General features: G+C 32.7%; 1 protein-coding gene across 4 annotated transcripts in view; it reads right to left on the reverse strand.

Moving 5' to 3' along the window:
• The window catches only part of KIFAP3 (kinesin associated protein 3), a 208934-nt gene that overhangs the window by 20930 nt on the left and 172787 nt on the right, over nt 1-15217 (reverse strand). For all 4 annotated transcript variants that reach the window (XM_074221981.1, XM_074221979.1, XM_074221978.1 and 1 more), the window contains one exon: nt 10543-10642. In XM_074221981.1, coding sequence (XP_074078082.1) covers nt 10543-10642 — 100 coding nt within the window. The remainder of the gene's footprint in view (nt 1-10542; nt 10643-15217) is intronic.

Genomic DNA, 15217 nt, shown 5'->3' on the forward strand with positions numbered 1-15217 from the left:
ATAAAAAACAAAACAAAAACAACAAAGTCCCTATCTTTGAAAAACTTACATTCTGCCGAATTTCACTCTGAAATAGATATGAATATTCACTATGGAAAAGTAATTCGCAATGTGTACAATTAGATATTTCAGGAGCAAATATCTAGACAAAGAGCTGAGGACAAGATAGAATAAAGGATTTGAAAGCAGAAAGACATTTAGAAATATATATTTGCATGTGTGTGTATGTGTGTGTGTGTGTGTATAATATATATGTTTTAAAAAGTCACTCTAAGGGTTTGTAAATAACTTCTTTTTAAAAGAGAATAGGGAGGTAATCTACAATAACTTTTCTTTATGATTTTCTTCTTGCAGCCTCTTCTTACTTCCTCACCTCCACAGAATCAAAGAGAAGTAACTGCATCAAGTGTCTAACATTTGATCATGAGAGGTATCAGTTATATATTTTATCCTACTGCTTTATCCCAGGATCTGAATATTGCAAATAAAAATTACTGGTTGAACCTCAATGGCTATTGCAGGACTAAAAACGAAGACTCAGATATGATTCCTGTAACCTCTTCATGGGTGTGCTAGGGTGTAGAACTACATGTCGTGGTCAATTTGGGCTCATTCCTCCTTTGGCCTATTGTTACCGCTGTCTGGGATCAACAACAACTTTCTACAATTGTCTTATTTGTTAGACCTAAAAAATCACTCTCATCTATGAGAAGCAATGATAAAGAAGAACTGAAATTTGAACTGAATTTAACTCAAGCCAGAAGTCAACCAGAAGGCTTAAAGAACATATTTTACCAACTAGACTGCAGTTTCATGAAGGCAGGGACCATACCTTATCTAAACTTTGCATCAATTCCAGTGACATAGACATGATAAGCATTTGATAAGTGCTATATTTTATGTTTCTTGCCCTGTGTTTTGTCATCAGGGTGATACTAATATATAAAATATGCATAATTTATAATGAATGATAGTTATCTGGTAATTTAAATTATTCTGAAAATTCAGTGTTGTGCAATTTCTAAAAACTAATGCTATTCCTACTTCAATAAAAGGTCTTTAAAACTGTCAAAATATTTTGAAAAATAAATCCAAAGTCCTTTAATCCACCACAATTCCTTCTCTATGGTTGTCAAAAAGTGAAATATAATGATCTGACTTATTAAATGAATTTACCTCCTCACTACAAATTTATGTCAAATCTGAGCATGCGGTGCAACTGAGGGAATAACAAACCCATTCATGCATTATGCAGGAAGGTTTAGGCTTTTCAAAGCACTTAAAGTTGCTTTAATTATGAGTCTGAATGGTGGGGTGCTCACACGCGCGCGCACACACAAATACTCTCTTTCCTCTCAGTTTATGGCCACTCTAAATCTTTCTTCCAGTTCTGGCCTCCAACCACTTGACTTGATAAAGTAGGTCACTTAAAAAAGGAGGAAAGCTCAATAAAATGAATGACAAAGACAACAAGATTAAACCGATTGTGCTGTTTTTATACATTGTAGCTAAAATTCTGCAAATATGCAGTTGGCTGTGGTTTGGCATTTAACAGCATGTGATCAGTGAGGAGGGGGAAATTTTATTCTCATTAACTGTTGCAGATTTACGGCAGTGAAAAAGGGCTATGTAACCTGAGAAGTGACAGTACAGAAAGATCAAAGCCATGGTCTGGAAACTAAATAAACCCGCTGGCTACTTCCTGCAAGGAAAATTCACTTTAGCAATGTAAAACAGAGCCCAGTTAAAAACTACTCTCAGTTTTATGAGCTGTCACAGCAGTTCGAGGGGTTTGGACTGCTTGAGTTTAGAACATTATATTTCCTTGTTTTTTGTCTCAGATACTTCTGTAAGCAGTTTTATAGATTAAAAAAACCCAGAAAAATAAAATTTTTTCTTTTGGTTGAAACTGAGAAGGTCACCACTAAACTCATTAAAGTAAGCAGGTCTTCATTTGCACATTCCTTTCTCATTTACTACAGTTAAATATTTTGCTTTTAGATTTATTAGCAACCTACATTTACTTTAATAATTCATCTGCATTCTGTTCAATTATTGTTTAAAATAAGTGCAAATCAGTTTACAGAACCCAGATGGCTTGTATCTCAGGAGGGGGATATTCGTAGTAGCACATCTGGAGAGACTATAGGCAACAGAGAATGAGGGAATTAATTAATGTTCTGCTTAAAAATCTACAGACCCCCAGGTTTTGGTTTACTTTTTTCAACATTTAAGGGACCTGAACTCACTCACTGCTATTCTAGTAATCTTTTAAAATTGTTAATAACTACTTAAACCACATTGTTAAGTCACTCAAAATGCAGCTGGGCTAGAAATAAATGCAACCTTAAACTAGGAGACAGCATCCAGGTCAAAAATTGGTTTAAATGTAACTGATTCAGAATGTGAAGGGAAAAAGGAAGAAAAATACCAATTTTTTGCAAAAGTAGCTTGCAACTGGCAGACAAAATTGCAAATTGAAATTTACAAGTCTAAGTTCCTTCAAACGTCTGTTAAATATGAATAAGACCTTGTAATAGTAACTCTTTCAAAAAATATTAAAAATATGAATTTTGTTTTACAAGATAGGAAGTTAATGTCAATGGGAAAATCTATCTCTGGAATTCTAATAATCACTGAAACAACCACCTTTACTTAAGGGCTTTATGTTTTCTTCTTACAGTAAGTTCATAACATAATTTATTTCCAAGTTCTTAAGGCCAATAGTTAAGCCCTGTATGGATACCCAACCTGTTCCATTAATAATTGTGAAAAATGTATGACTACCTTATTAGATACTATTAAACTAAATCAGTTTGTAGGATGGAGGTGCAGTTAGTCACTTATGAATCATTTGGATTAACACCCGTGTTATTTCTTCTGGTACAAAACCATGCCTGACACAATCAGCTTTTTAAGAGCTGACTGATTGATTTTAAAAGCTGGAGGATGATTGATGTGTTAACGTTTTTACAGGACCTAGCTGAATTTAGATTACTAGATTATTCATGGACACAGTTATCATCCTTTACTCTTATTTAAATTAAGTTTCTCCCATTAACATCTTTTAGAGTTTAAGTAACTGTTGGATTTGCAAAATACTCACTGAGACCAACAGTCTGAAATGTCAGATGAACCCGCCAAAGGCAAACCTATCAATTACTTCTGCTAGTGAGTTTCAGAGGTGAAATAAATCATTACAATATTCCCCCCCTCTACAATTTTTTCAAGACGTATTTTCTTCTAAACCTTCTAAGCCTTATTTTAAAAACCCTGCTCCTTCTTGTATGTGTAAGATTTACAATTTGCTAATGCTAATGTGTGATAAACTAATAAAATTTGGACATAAAGATTATATGCCCAATTTACTAATAAAATCTAATTCAATTCTCTTTGGGAAGTACAAATGAATTAATATCCAAATAGTGGATATGAAATTTTCTAATTTTCAAATGTTAGCAAGGAGGTGGTCACTTTATAAAAAATCTAAATAATACAAGATTAATATAATAGCACATGGGATTTTTTTATGAAAAAATTAATACTAGTTACTTAAATGATTGACATCAATAGCCTACCTAATGAATCACTTAATAATTTGCTGCTCCATTTTAAAAATAACTGGATGTCAGCTGGGACATCAACAGTAAACTAACTCATGGGAGCATGAACTTTAAATAAGCATGAAGCATTTAGCCACTTGTCTACAGCAAATCTGTAGCAGTTATTCACAGTGAACTGTGCCAAATGTGTGAAAGCAAAATACAAGTAAACAAGATCCTACATACTACTGGAAGTTAATATGTAATGAAAAACCATTTTCTTTACTTTGAATTCTATTTACTCTCCCTATAAACTTTCTTTTAACACAACTCATTGGATGACTAATAAATCAGACTGTCACTTGGATTCTGTGACCTGTATGCTAAGACTAAGTGGATTAAAGCACCAAACCTAACTGACTTTGGACCCCCTTTTTCAGGTGGATTTCAAACTATTCACCTTGGAAGATTGGTCTTTTTGGCACAGCACTATTGAGTTCAGGGAGAAAAAATGAAGCTGAACATGTGTAAGTGTTAAAACACATTCAGTTTCATATTTTTATTGGAACTTTCATACATATAAGTCACTGCAGTTACATGATTTCAAAAGCTTAACATGTGAGAAATGAAAGGCTAATAACCTTTTTCTTCACCTTAGGTATAATGTGATGGTATTTCTTATGAATGGTTTAATTAACATTAGGAAACTTTACTAGTAATCATTTGGTAAAGTATTCATTTCTGGTCAGTTTTCACTGACAGTGAAACAAAGCTGAAATGATTCCTAATTGGTATTACAATTCTTCCTATGAACTACCACTTCTGAAGTTGATTTTTATTTTGAGGTAAATTTAGGATAAATAAAAATAAAATAAAACCCCTTTGGATGTCACTATAGACTACTGGGAGAATTCCTGTTTGTCCTCTTTGGAGAGAGTCTGTATCCTCTCCCTGGTTCTGGCTGTTCCCCCCTGCCTGAAAAGCATTCCCTCCTTGATGTGGAATCCTGACTGTCTGGATTTTCTTCCAGATGCAGGTCAGATCTCACCTAGGGAAGACCACCTCTTCAGGCTCCTCCTCTCCAACCCCTGCCAACATTCTCCTCCTGAGATCACCTTCCATTTATCTTTTGACGGAACCAGAACCTGGGCAGAGCTATCTTCTGTGCCAACTTAGTAGGGCTCAGCAGTGCTCCTGAGGACAAGGACTCACACTTTTTTATTTGGAATGCTGAGCCCAGGTTCAGATACACACAAAGGACCTAATAATTGTGATTCCTCAAAATTTTCTTAAACACTGTTGCTATGCAGCAGTAATAATGTCATCTGTATTTGTTATCAATGTCATTGCATATGGAGATGAAATTTCCATAGGGAAATGTGGAATTGATTTTTTCTCAGAAGTAATTACTTATAAAATCCATTGCTTGCAATCTTACCAATACTAGTCATATTATAGATATCTGTCAATACTATATATGTTATTATTTTAAAAATAAAGATGAAAGAAATACAGAAAATGTAAAGTAGAATTATCACTTTGGCTCTAAATTCTATTATATAATGAGAAACCATAAAAAGTGCTTCATAACCATAAAGTGCTACATAAATGCTTCTGATTTTTATTACTATGAAAATAATACATTTAAAAAAATTACAATGATGTATGTTACAAAGTTTAATGATGTAATATATATATAAGAGTATTTTTAAATCAAGTTACTATCATCGAAAGTTTCTGAAATCCAGTAAGGCTCTGAAAGTCCTGCAAATCGATGAATGAAATTGCTTAAAATGATTAGGCTCCCCACCACCTGCCACAAAAAAAAGGTGCAAGCTCTCTTAGCTAACCATGAAAACCAAAATAAATAAGGATAAAGATACCCCATGATAAAAACAAAAATGTGACTTATCAATTTATTAATATTTATTGTGTTGCTACACATAAGGGAATTGACCTTTAAATGTGTTTTCCTTGAAGATTCTTGCTTTTTTAAAAAAAACATTATATATTATTTACTATTAACTCAGCCATGGAGATACATATGGTCTAGCAAACCTCAATTAATCAGGCAAAGTAAGGCTATCATTAATTTATTTATTTAAAGGGTTTTTTTTCTTTTTTTTTGTGAGGCAATGGAGTTAAGTGGCTTGCCAAGGCCACACAGCTAAGTAATTATCCAGTGTCCACTGCATCACCTAGCCACCCCAAAGTAAGCCTATTAAATAAAAATGGAAGGATTCTCCATTTATATTTAACTGTTGTCATGATATAGAAAAATGTCTTGCCTTTCCAAATGAAGGATTGTAACCTCATCTCTTCTTGAAACAACCTGTCACAGCAAATGTATAAGAGTTCTGTGCAACTTCCGATACAACATACTGAATTTGTCCTATCATCTTATGGGGAAAAGGGGGAAAGGGAACAAGAATCCATTAAGTGCCTAGAATGTGCCAGTGTATTAAGTGCTTTTCATATATGATCTCATGCAATCCTCACCACAACCCTCGGAGGCAGGTGATATTAAGATCCTATTTTACAGTTGGGGAAACTGAGGCAGGCAGGAAATAAGTGACTTGCCCAGATTACATTGCTAGTAAGTGATCTGAACTCAGGTGTTCTTGCTTCCAGTTCCAGAGTTCTATCAAAGGAAGAAGGAAGTCTTAATGTTTATATTTTTTGAGTTTGAGAAATTATTCCACATTGAAATTGATGTTATTTGGGGAAAATTTATAAACTTAATACTAAATATCTCGTTCTAATACTCTAATCTGGGCTCCTTATTACAATGGTTCCTAACCACAGAGGATGATGAGAAAATAGAACTACATACTGAAAGATCATCCAGTATAAATCCCTCATTTTACATATAAGGACAATGAAATCCATGGAAGTAAAGAACCAGGACTCTCAACTCCAAATCCAGTCCTCTTTTAATATCACCATGCACACCAGTCCCAAAATAAGAGCTCCCTTCTCATTAACTCATAATCTAAAAAGCTATAATGTTAGTTTACAGAATCCTGATAATCTTTCCAAGTTTTCTAGTGAGTACAAAGAATTCCTATCCTTGATAATGCTTTTGTTTAGTAAATTACCATGAAGAAAAGTAACACATATGCAAATGTATACATATAAAGAAAGAATGGCATAGTACATGAATGTGAGTTTGTTTTTAAACAAAGAAAAAATAAAGGAGTGGAAGACTGTACAAGGAAAGATAAAAAGAAAATTTTTGCGTGTCTTTTCAAAATCAGAAGGCTGTTAGTTTATCTTTGCCCTCAGTAATATGGTTAGTAAACTACATTACTGTGCCAACCACAAAGAGGAACACCAGGCCCATTGAAAAATATTTTTAAAGCCCCAAGGAAAACTCAGCAGTTTCTGTGATTTTTAAAAAATAGTTTATGAAAATTGGATTCCTATAAATGTAGAAAAATAGCCCATTTTTACTGCAACAAAAACTGATTTGTAAAAGCTGGAACCAGTTTAAAAATATGCTAAACATGAGGTTCTTGTTAGGCTTGAAAAGTAAGAGTTAGAAAAAAAGCACTAAAATATGTGGCCAATATATGGTATATAATGCAAAAAAAAAATAAAACCTAGACTTGTTCTTATTATTTTTAATTAGCTTCGATAGTAAATCCCATTTTACTTTCTAACACCATTTCAGATTTGGTAGGGAAAGGCTTACATCTAACACTCTGGGATTGGCAATTCCTTTCCTCATGCCTTGGAGCACTAATGCATTTTGCATTAGTTCTAAATGTCGGGAAATCCTGGCGCCAAAAGGTTCAAAATGATAGTGACACATGTCTAAAACTTAGTATTCGCTGTCCAACTGCCAGTGTCTATTTTATCAAACATATTGTCTCCTTTGTGTAATAGGAAAGAATGTCTGCAATCATCTTTACTGTTTCCAATTAGGTGGCCAACTATATTACAAAAATGTATGCAATTTATATGAAAAAGTTCCTCCTACCCCCATACTAGAAAAAGAGGGAGGAAAAAAAATCATAGAAATTAAAATCTTTTAGTCTCTTTTTAAACTTTGGTTTGATTTCCTCATGTGATTTGAACTTGTTAGATAATAATGAGGTGATGAAGTTTTCTCTTGTTGATTATAAAACCATATTACTGTATAAGGTAAACAAAAGCTAATTTTTTCTATCTTCAGGATGTTTGAGATGATCAATTTCCCCATTTGGTCAACTAAAAGTGAAATTACTCAGGAAGAGAATGACTTCTCAATCTTGGGCATGGCCCAAGGAATAAGGAAAAGTCTCCTGGAAAAGACTGCTTTTGTCCTTATTTTGTGCTGCACTCAGCACATTGCAGTATTCCAATGTTTACTAATAAGAGTCATGAAGAAAAGCAATTTAAATTAGACGCACTCTAACTTTATAATTATTTTTACAGATAATTCTTGACAGATATCATTTTACTTTTAACTGATGAGTTGAAAAAGACATGAGAAGAGCCACGACTCTCAATGCCATTCCAACATACAATAACCCTTTTGGGCAATTCTCATTAATCTATGTCCTTCATGTTATATCTTATGCCTATTATAGAAGCAAAGATTTTGATCTAGAAAGGACCTTGGGGGTCATCTGATCTTTTGCTGTATTCTCAGCAGAACATGGTACAGAACATGATTATTTCACATTTATGAAAACCATTCTCATTTTCTACTTTGAAATTAGTTTCTTAAAGTGTCATTTTCTTTTCAATGTAATCAAATAAAATACATTAATTTACCCTATTCAAGCATCAGGACTGAAAGGCAGGTATTGGTCAGTAGTTGACAAATTTTAAAGCAAACATACCCAAACATTTAAACATTTATATGATATGAGAAAGTTACTGAAATCATTCTAGAATTAAACAAAAAAAAGCTTAATATTCTTGGTCTTATAGCAACAAAGCAAAACAAAAAAAATCCTATTAAAAAAAAGAAACCAAATCAAGTAGAAGGATTGGATAATAGACCAAGTAAGTGATTCCAGGAGTAGGGTCAACTATAAAAGGAATGAAAATAGGAACAAGTACAAATTTTTGGATATAATGTATACAGTAATTGTTTGCATCTCTACTGGTGCTGCTAAGAGATGGTCCCCTTCCACTTAAGCTATCACCTAAAAAGAAACTGAGTGAATTCATTATAAATTGGAATCTTCTGGAAATATAAAAGAGAAAATGATTTGAGATCTGAGAAACTACAAAGGACAAGAGATGAAAGAACCAACTTTCTCATGGGACATTTTGATTAAAGGGAAAATAATTCCCAAGTCCAACTTACTATTGTTAAGTATTTTATATCACACTTCTGGTCTACAAAGTGATTTATAAGTTTTATTAACTAAACTACCCAAAGCAATTTTAAGTTAACAGTATTGCAACATGAATGATGCAGAAGAAAAGATAATTTAAGTGTTAACTTTTCAGAAAAGAAAATTAGAAAATAGGCATACATGAACTTAAGTCCTCAGAACAGTGAGAATTAAAACACTGAACTATTTTGGATTCTAGTTCATTATTTTGACAGAGTAATCGATTGTCTTGCAAAGAATTTGCATTCTTTTTCAAAATATGATTTCAAAAAAATAGGAGTATGAGTTTTTGTCAAGCTAATTCAGTCAGCAGCATATTAATTTTAATTTGAATAATCGATTTTTAGAGGAAAGAATGACATTTCTTGTTATCACAAGACTGTACATGGATGAAGATGAATCCTTCCAATGTTAATCACTCAAGTTATTTATCAACTCTCCATAAAGGTTCTTCTCACATTACCTAATAGATTATTGCTAAAAAGTTGGTTATAAAGTGAATCATTTTCTCAAAAGGCTTTCATTAAAATATTTTCTATGAAATTGAAGAGATATGTTCTCCACTTTCCTGCTGGTTTGACCTTATATGAAAAAAAAGATGAAAAAAGGCAAGCAGAAAGATATGACTATGGAAAGTTGCCCAAGGTAAAGGAAAAATGGTTAACAAGTTAATTCTGCAAACATTTGTAGAACTTAGTAATATACGTTTTCTAGAAACATATTCTAATTTTTTCCTTTTTTAATATTGCTGTGAAAAATGTTTCATAATATTTAACCCAAAGTTCAGTTTTGACCTCCTAAAGCACCAAATTTGTTAAACTAACAATCTAGTACATGTTATTTTCTTTATATCAGATTTAAGATGACTTATGGCAAGAAATAAATAAAGGGTCCAAGACATCCAAGGGACTCCTAAAACCATCATAATTACAAAAATATATTGTCAAAATGACATACATCTTTTTAAGACTGTTCTAGAGCTAAATTTTTAATAAAAGAGGAAAGCATTTATTTATCAACTTGAAAATAAGAATTACCTAATTCCTATGAGAATCAAACAAGAATATATAATTAATTGGAATAGTTAAAGCTCATAAATTTCAAAAGTTATATTCCACAAGATCACAACGGAAATAAGAGTCTTAAACCTCAAGTAATCATTCAATGATGCAGAAGGGAAAATATCTTTTTTGGCAAGGTTTTCAAAGCCTATGACAACAGTGTTGAAGCTGGAAATCTGCCTTTTCAACAGTGTATTATTGGGGGGAAAATCTTCAACTTAATCAAAGCTTTAAAACTTTTCCAAGCATATGTGTCTGAACAATTGTTAAAATACATAATAACTCATTTGCATTTTCTTTTCTGTTTTTATTGACTTGGGAAAGTTCTCAAGTTAATATGGCAACATCAGTATTTGTTTCAAGACCCAGATTGGACTTTTCCAAAGTAACTTTGTAATGATTTTTTAAAAATGTGATTTATACAAACTTTAAAAATTAAAATGTGATTACAGATTAATGAAAAATTCTGCTTAAAAAGATGAAAGCTATTTTCTTAATGAAAAAAGTAGGTGAATTGAAAAAAATCTTAATTGTTTAAAAAACCAGAAAGATAATGGCTCTTTCCCCCCAAAAAGTTAATGCCATTTTATTTCAAGATGCTCTTACCTTCCAGGAAAGGAATGTTGCCCCAGTAAGTCTCCATTCTGAAGGTGATACTCACTGAGGAAATCTGGACTTATCGCACCTTCAGGAGCAATCAAGCCATCTAATAAAGAAAAAAGAGGTATATAAAAAAAAGACAAACAGACATTCAGTTTCTACAACTGAAATCATCCATGGTCAATGAGCATAAATATTAATATGAAGCAACGCAAAATCATTTACTTCTTTCTCTAACAGCATCTCTATTATTTTTGTCCCATATCCAAAATTAAACTGTGACTTCCTTGAGGGCAAAGTTTAATGAATGCCTCATTTGATGATGATGATGATGATGACAGCCAGCATTTATATAAAGCATTAAAGTTTGTCAAGTGCTTTATATGTTTTCTTGTTTGATCCTTATTCAGAGTTGTGACTTTTTCATGAAGCTTGCTACTAAATTCCCCATTTTTTTTGTTACTCGATTTTCATAGTAATTTTTTAATGGGGTTTTCATTTCATTGCTTTTCTAAAGAGAATGAGCTGATTCTCAGTTTAATCTTTTCTTGATGATTCAGGCTCAATATCATTAACAGAAATCACAAAAGCATAATAAGGTACCACTTAGATATTTGTTTCTATAATAAAATATGCTTTATGTTCTTATATGTGCTTTTCTTTTCTTTTTTTTTTTGTTTCCTCATTTGCCAGTAAGCTAGGGGTCATTTCTTCTTGTTTGAGCATCTCTAACTTTTTTTAGAACTATTTGTAAAACTAAAGTAAATAAAAACTAACTGTTCCAGTGTACTTGCAATGAATAAAGTGAATGAATTTTATTTAGTCAATGGACTAGATATCCAGACTTTTAAAACTTTTTTTTTCAGGAGAAGGAATGGAATGGATGAGATAGATTATATCACTTCTGATAGTTGAGCTAGCCAAATAAAAGATCTTCAGATAAATGTGTTATAACTGTTCCAGTGTACTTGCAATGAATAAAGTGAATGAATTTTATTTAGTCAATGGACTAGATATCCAGACTTTTAAAACTTTTTTTTTCAGGAGAAGGAATGGAATGGATGAGATAGATTATATCACTTCTGATAGTTGAGCTAGCCAAATAAAAGATCTTCAGATAAATGTGTTATTGTGTTTACATATCTCACCAACATTAGTACAATGTTCACTGTATGGTAGACCCTCAACAAATAGCCTAACAGTATGTCTGCTTGAATAAACTTACGTTAACTTCAGGGGATACAGACAAGTAAAAATACATGGTCCCTAACCTTGAAGAGCTTCCAGTCTAGATAGATAGAGAAAAAGTACATACACTTTAAAAATTAATAAACAATGCCAGAGGTAAATAATAATGTCATCAGAAAAGATGTCACAATGCAATACATGATTAAGTTTAAATAATTTACACATCTAAGTGCTTTGAGTTGAGAGAAAAGATCATTAGATATTAAAGTAATCAGGGAAGGAAGGCTTTTATGGAGGAGATGGAATTTAAGATGGAACTTTGAAGTATTGATAAGATTTGTAAAAGCAAGAGAGATGAGAAAAAAGAAAAGTAAAGTGGGTAATTATGTATTAATTGGTGGGAACTTTATATAATACAAAAAATTGCATCAAAGAGCTGAGAGGAAGTTGGAAAATTCATTCATTTATCATCTAATTAATAAGCAAAGTAAAAGTTAGGTTGGAATTGGGCTAACTTTTTTAAAATACCAAGTGACTAGTCTTTGCATTTTTGTCAAAAAGGTAAGAATAGAAAATAACTCATAGACTAATTATGAGGCAAAGACCTGCTAATGTCTTTTTTTAATTAAAAAAAAATTTTTAAGACCTATTAATGTCAATGAAACAAATAAGAGTATTCATCCAGTAGTACTAAAAATAATAGCAATGAATAGTCTGATTTTTATCAGCTCCAGAAATTTCAACATCCCAGAAGTCATAAGACTGCCCATGCATGTGTGTGTGTATGCGTGCATATACAAACATGACAGAGTAATGGGATGCATCAGGACACTACAGATTTAACAAAATGAGAGTTAAGAAGTTTTTAAAACCCATTTTTGATGGATGAGCAATCATCAAAGTGTAGTGAAATGAACAAGATCAAGACCAAAATGAACAAGTTCCTTTGGTAACTGAAAAGAAAATAATTGAGGAAATAACTGAAACTTAGTATCAAAATAAAATGTACCCCACACTTCCAAGCTCAATGAAAGAAGTGCTGAAAATTTATTGATAGGTCAAAGAAGTGAAAGGGATTTTAAATATTCATATGTATTTGAGATCTCACTACAACCAAATAAAAACAATATTGGAATTATGGTAAAAAGTTCAAATTACAGGCAATCTGAACTGGACAGTGTATCAGGATAAGAGAAAATTAATAAATTAAAAAATGTTGGTCAAATACTCAATATCTTTCTTATGTATTCAGAATTCCCACTGACTTCAAAGGGAAAAGTGCATAAAGCAAAAGGGCAGAAGGGACATAGAGAAAATGAAAACTACAACTTCTGATAAGTAAGCAAAAAAAAAATGCAACAAATTAAATGCCAGTAAGAATATAAAACCAGAAAACATCTACTTTTGTATTATAATATTCCTGATCCTATCAGTAAAGAGAGAACATTATTTATATTTTTGGAAGTTCATTATTATCATTTTCAGCTTATAAATGTGTGGTATGTAAGATAATGGGACAGGAGAATTAATTTTTAAACTATTTCATTTTAAAATGTCCACTTTTGGGGAGGCTAGGTGGCATAGTGGATAAAACACTGGCCCTGGAGTCAGGAGTACCTGGGTTCAAATCTGGTCTCAGACACTTAATAATTACCTAGCTGTGTGGCCTTGGGAAAGCCACTTAACCCCATCCGTCTTGCAAAAACCTAACCCCCCCCCAAATAAAATAAAATAAAATAAAATATCCACTTTTCTTCTGTTGGCAAGAATAGTTGATTAAATAACTTCATTTTCATTATATAAAAGAAAATTGGTAGATTAATACAAAGCAGATGATATATATATATATATATATATATATATATATGCCTTTAGAAAAGTTCAAGTGTAGGAAAAATATTGACATCTGAAATAGACTCTAGGTTCACATATCAGATGGCAACAAAAATTTCCCATAAAAGGGGAGAAACAGATGCACTGTGACTGATATTTTAATAATTTAACAGAAGATAGAAAGAGATTTTAATGACTAGGAAATAGTAGCAAATGCCACTCCATTTTAAAATAAAGGAGATAAGATCCAGGGAATCACGGGAGCCACTTAGCTTAACCCTGTGACTAGAAAGCTACTAAGGCTGCTTTTACAGGAAACAATCAAAGTTTCTTTACAGATCTTTGGACTTAAATTAGCTGATTCAGGCATTCAAACAAATCTTCCCCTGTGTTACAAATTTACCTGATGTTTCTGAAGATCCTGTAGTGGTACAGGATAAAAGGAACAAAGATGACATTATCTAGATTTCTAAGAGACATTTGATGAGGTGCTACAAAGATTCATTTATTAGATAAGAATTCATGGGAAAGTGATTGACTAGCTAGAAAAGACCAGAAACAGAAAAATGTGGACTTTGTGTTATCTCTTTAGAGGTATTTTAAATATTTTTTTTAAACTGTCAGATTTCCATGTGCACCTAAATCAGAATAAAGAAGGCAAGAAAGAGAAGCATTTGGAAAGCAAAGTATAAGATACAGCAAGAGATTTATGCAGAGTTTGTGGGAGGAACTAGAAACCCTTCTTTATACCATTCATTCTCCAAAATAATTAGTTTTTTTCACTAGATATTGCTGCTTTCACATTTCAATTATAATTTCAGTACCTACAAATATACAAAATTATTCACATTTGGGCTCATAGGATATCAGCATTTCAGGCAATTGTTTTTCTTTTAAAATGTTAAATCCAATAAACTCCAAGTTATCAGGGGCCCTTACTCTCTTGTCAGTCTTTTTATACTTCCTTTGCCCTCCAGGATCCAGCTATACTGTCCTCCTGGTCTTTCTGTAATTTCTCCAACATCAAGCTCCGTCCTCTCTGTGAGTCTGAACTCATGACCTGCAGGCCTGGCTTGCTGTGCCAGTTCCCTCAGGCTTCCTCTAAGCCTCCGTTCTGCTCCTACCATCTATCTGCACAAGAGACCTTCCCCATGCCTTCCCCCTGTTCTGACCTGCTATCCATTCCACAGAGATGGACCTACATCAAGTCTTGCCATTAGAATGGAAGCTTCTTGAGGGGCGATGTCTATTTTTGCCTTTCTCTGTTTTCCTATAACTTAAAATAGTACCTGATACATAGTGAGAATTTAATTAATGCTGAAGGTTGACTGGGAACTGATACCATATTCACAGGGATATAACAATATTCATGTAAAGTAGATCATATGGTTTCAAACTATAAAATTTGCTTTGGAGTCATTTGTAGAGTGAGAAAAATTAGAAAGAGCACTCTGAAGTCTGGAACCTGAAGTCTGTATGAACTCAGGCGAATTACTATATCACCAGACCTCCTTTCTCTAGCATAAAAGGAGGAGTATGACTGGATGAGCTCCAAGGCCCCTTCCAGTTCCAAATGTATAAAGCTATAGTCTGATAACCTAGGTTTAAATCTTGTCTTCTTCCACTTATATCTGTGTGTAACTTTGGGACAGTCGTTCCC

The sequence above is a fragment of the Macrotis lagotis genome, chromosome 2 (genome assembly GCF_037893015.1).
Source record: "Macrotis lagotis isolate mMagLag1 chromosome 2, bilby.v1.9.chrom.fasta, whole genome shotgun sequence".
NCBI classification, from domain to species: Eukaryota; Metazoa; Chordata; class Mammalia; order Peramelemorphia; family Peramelidae; genus Macrotis; species Macrotis lagotis.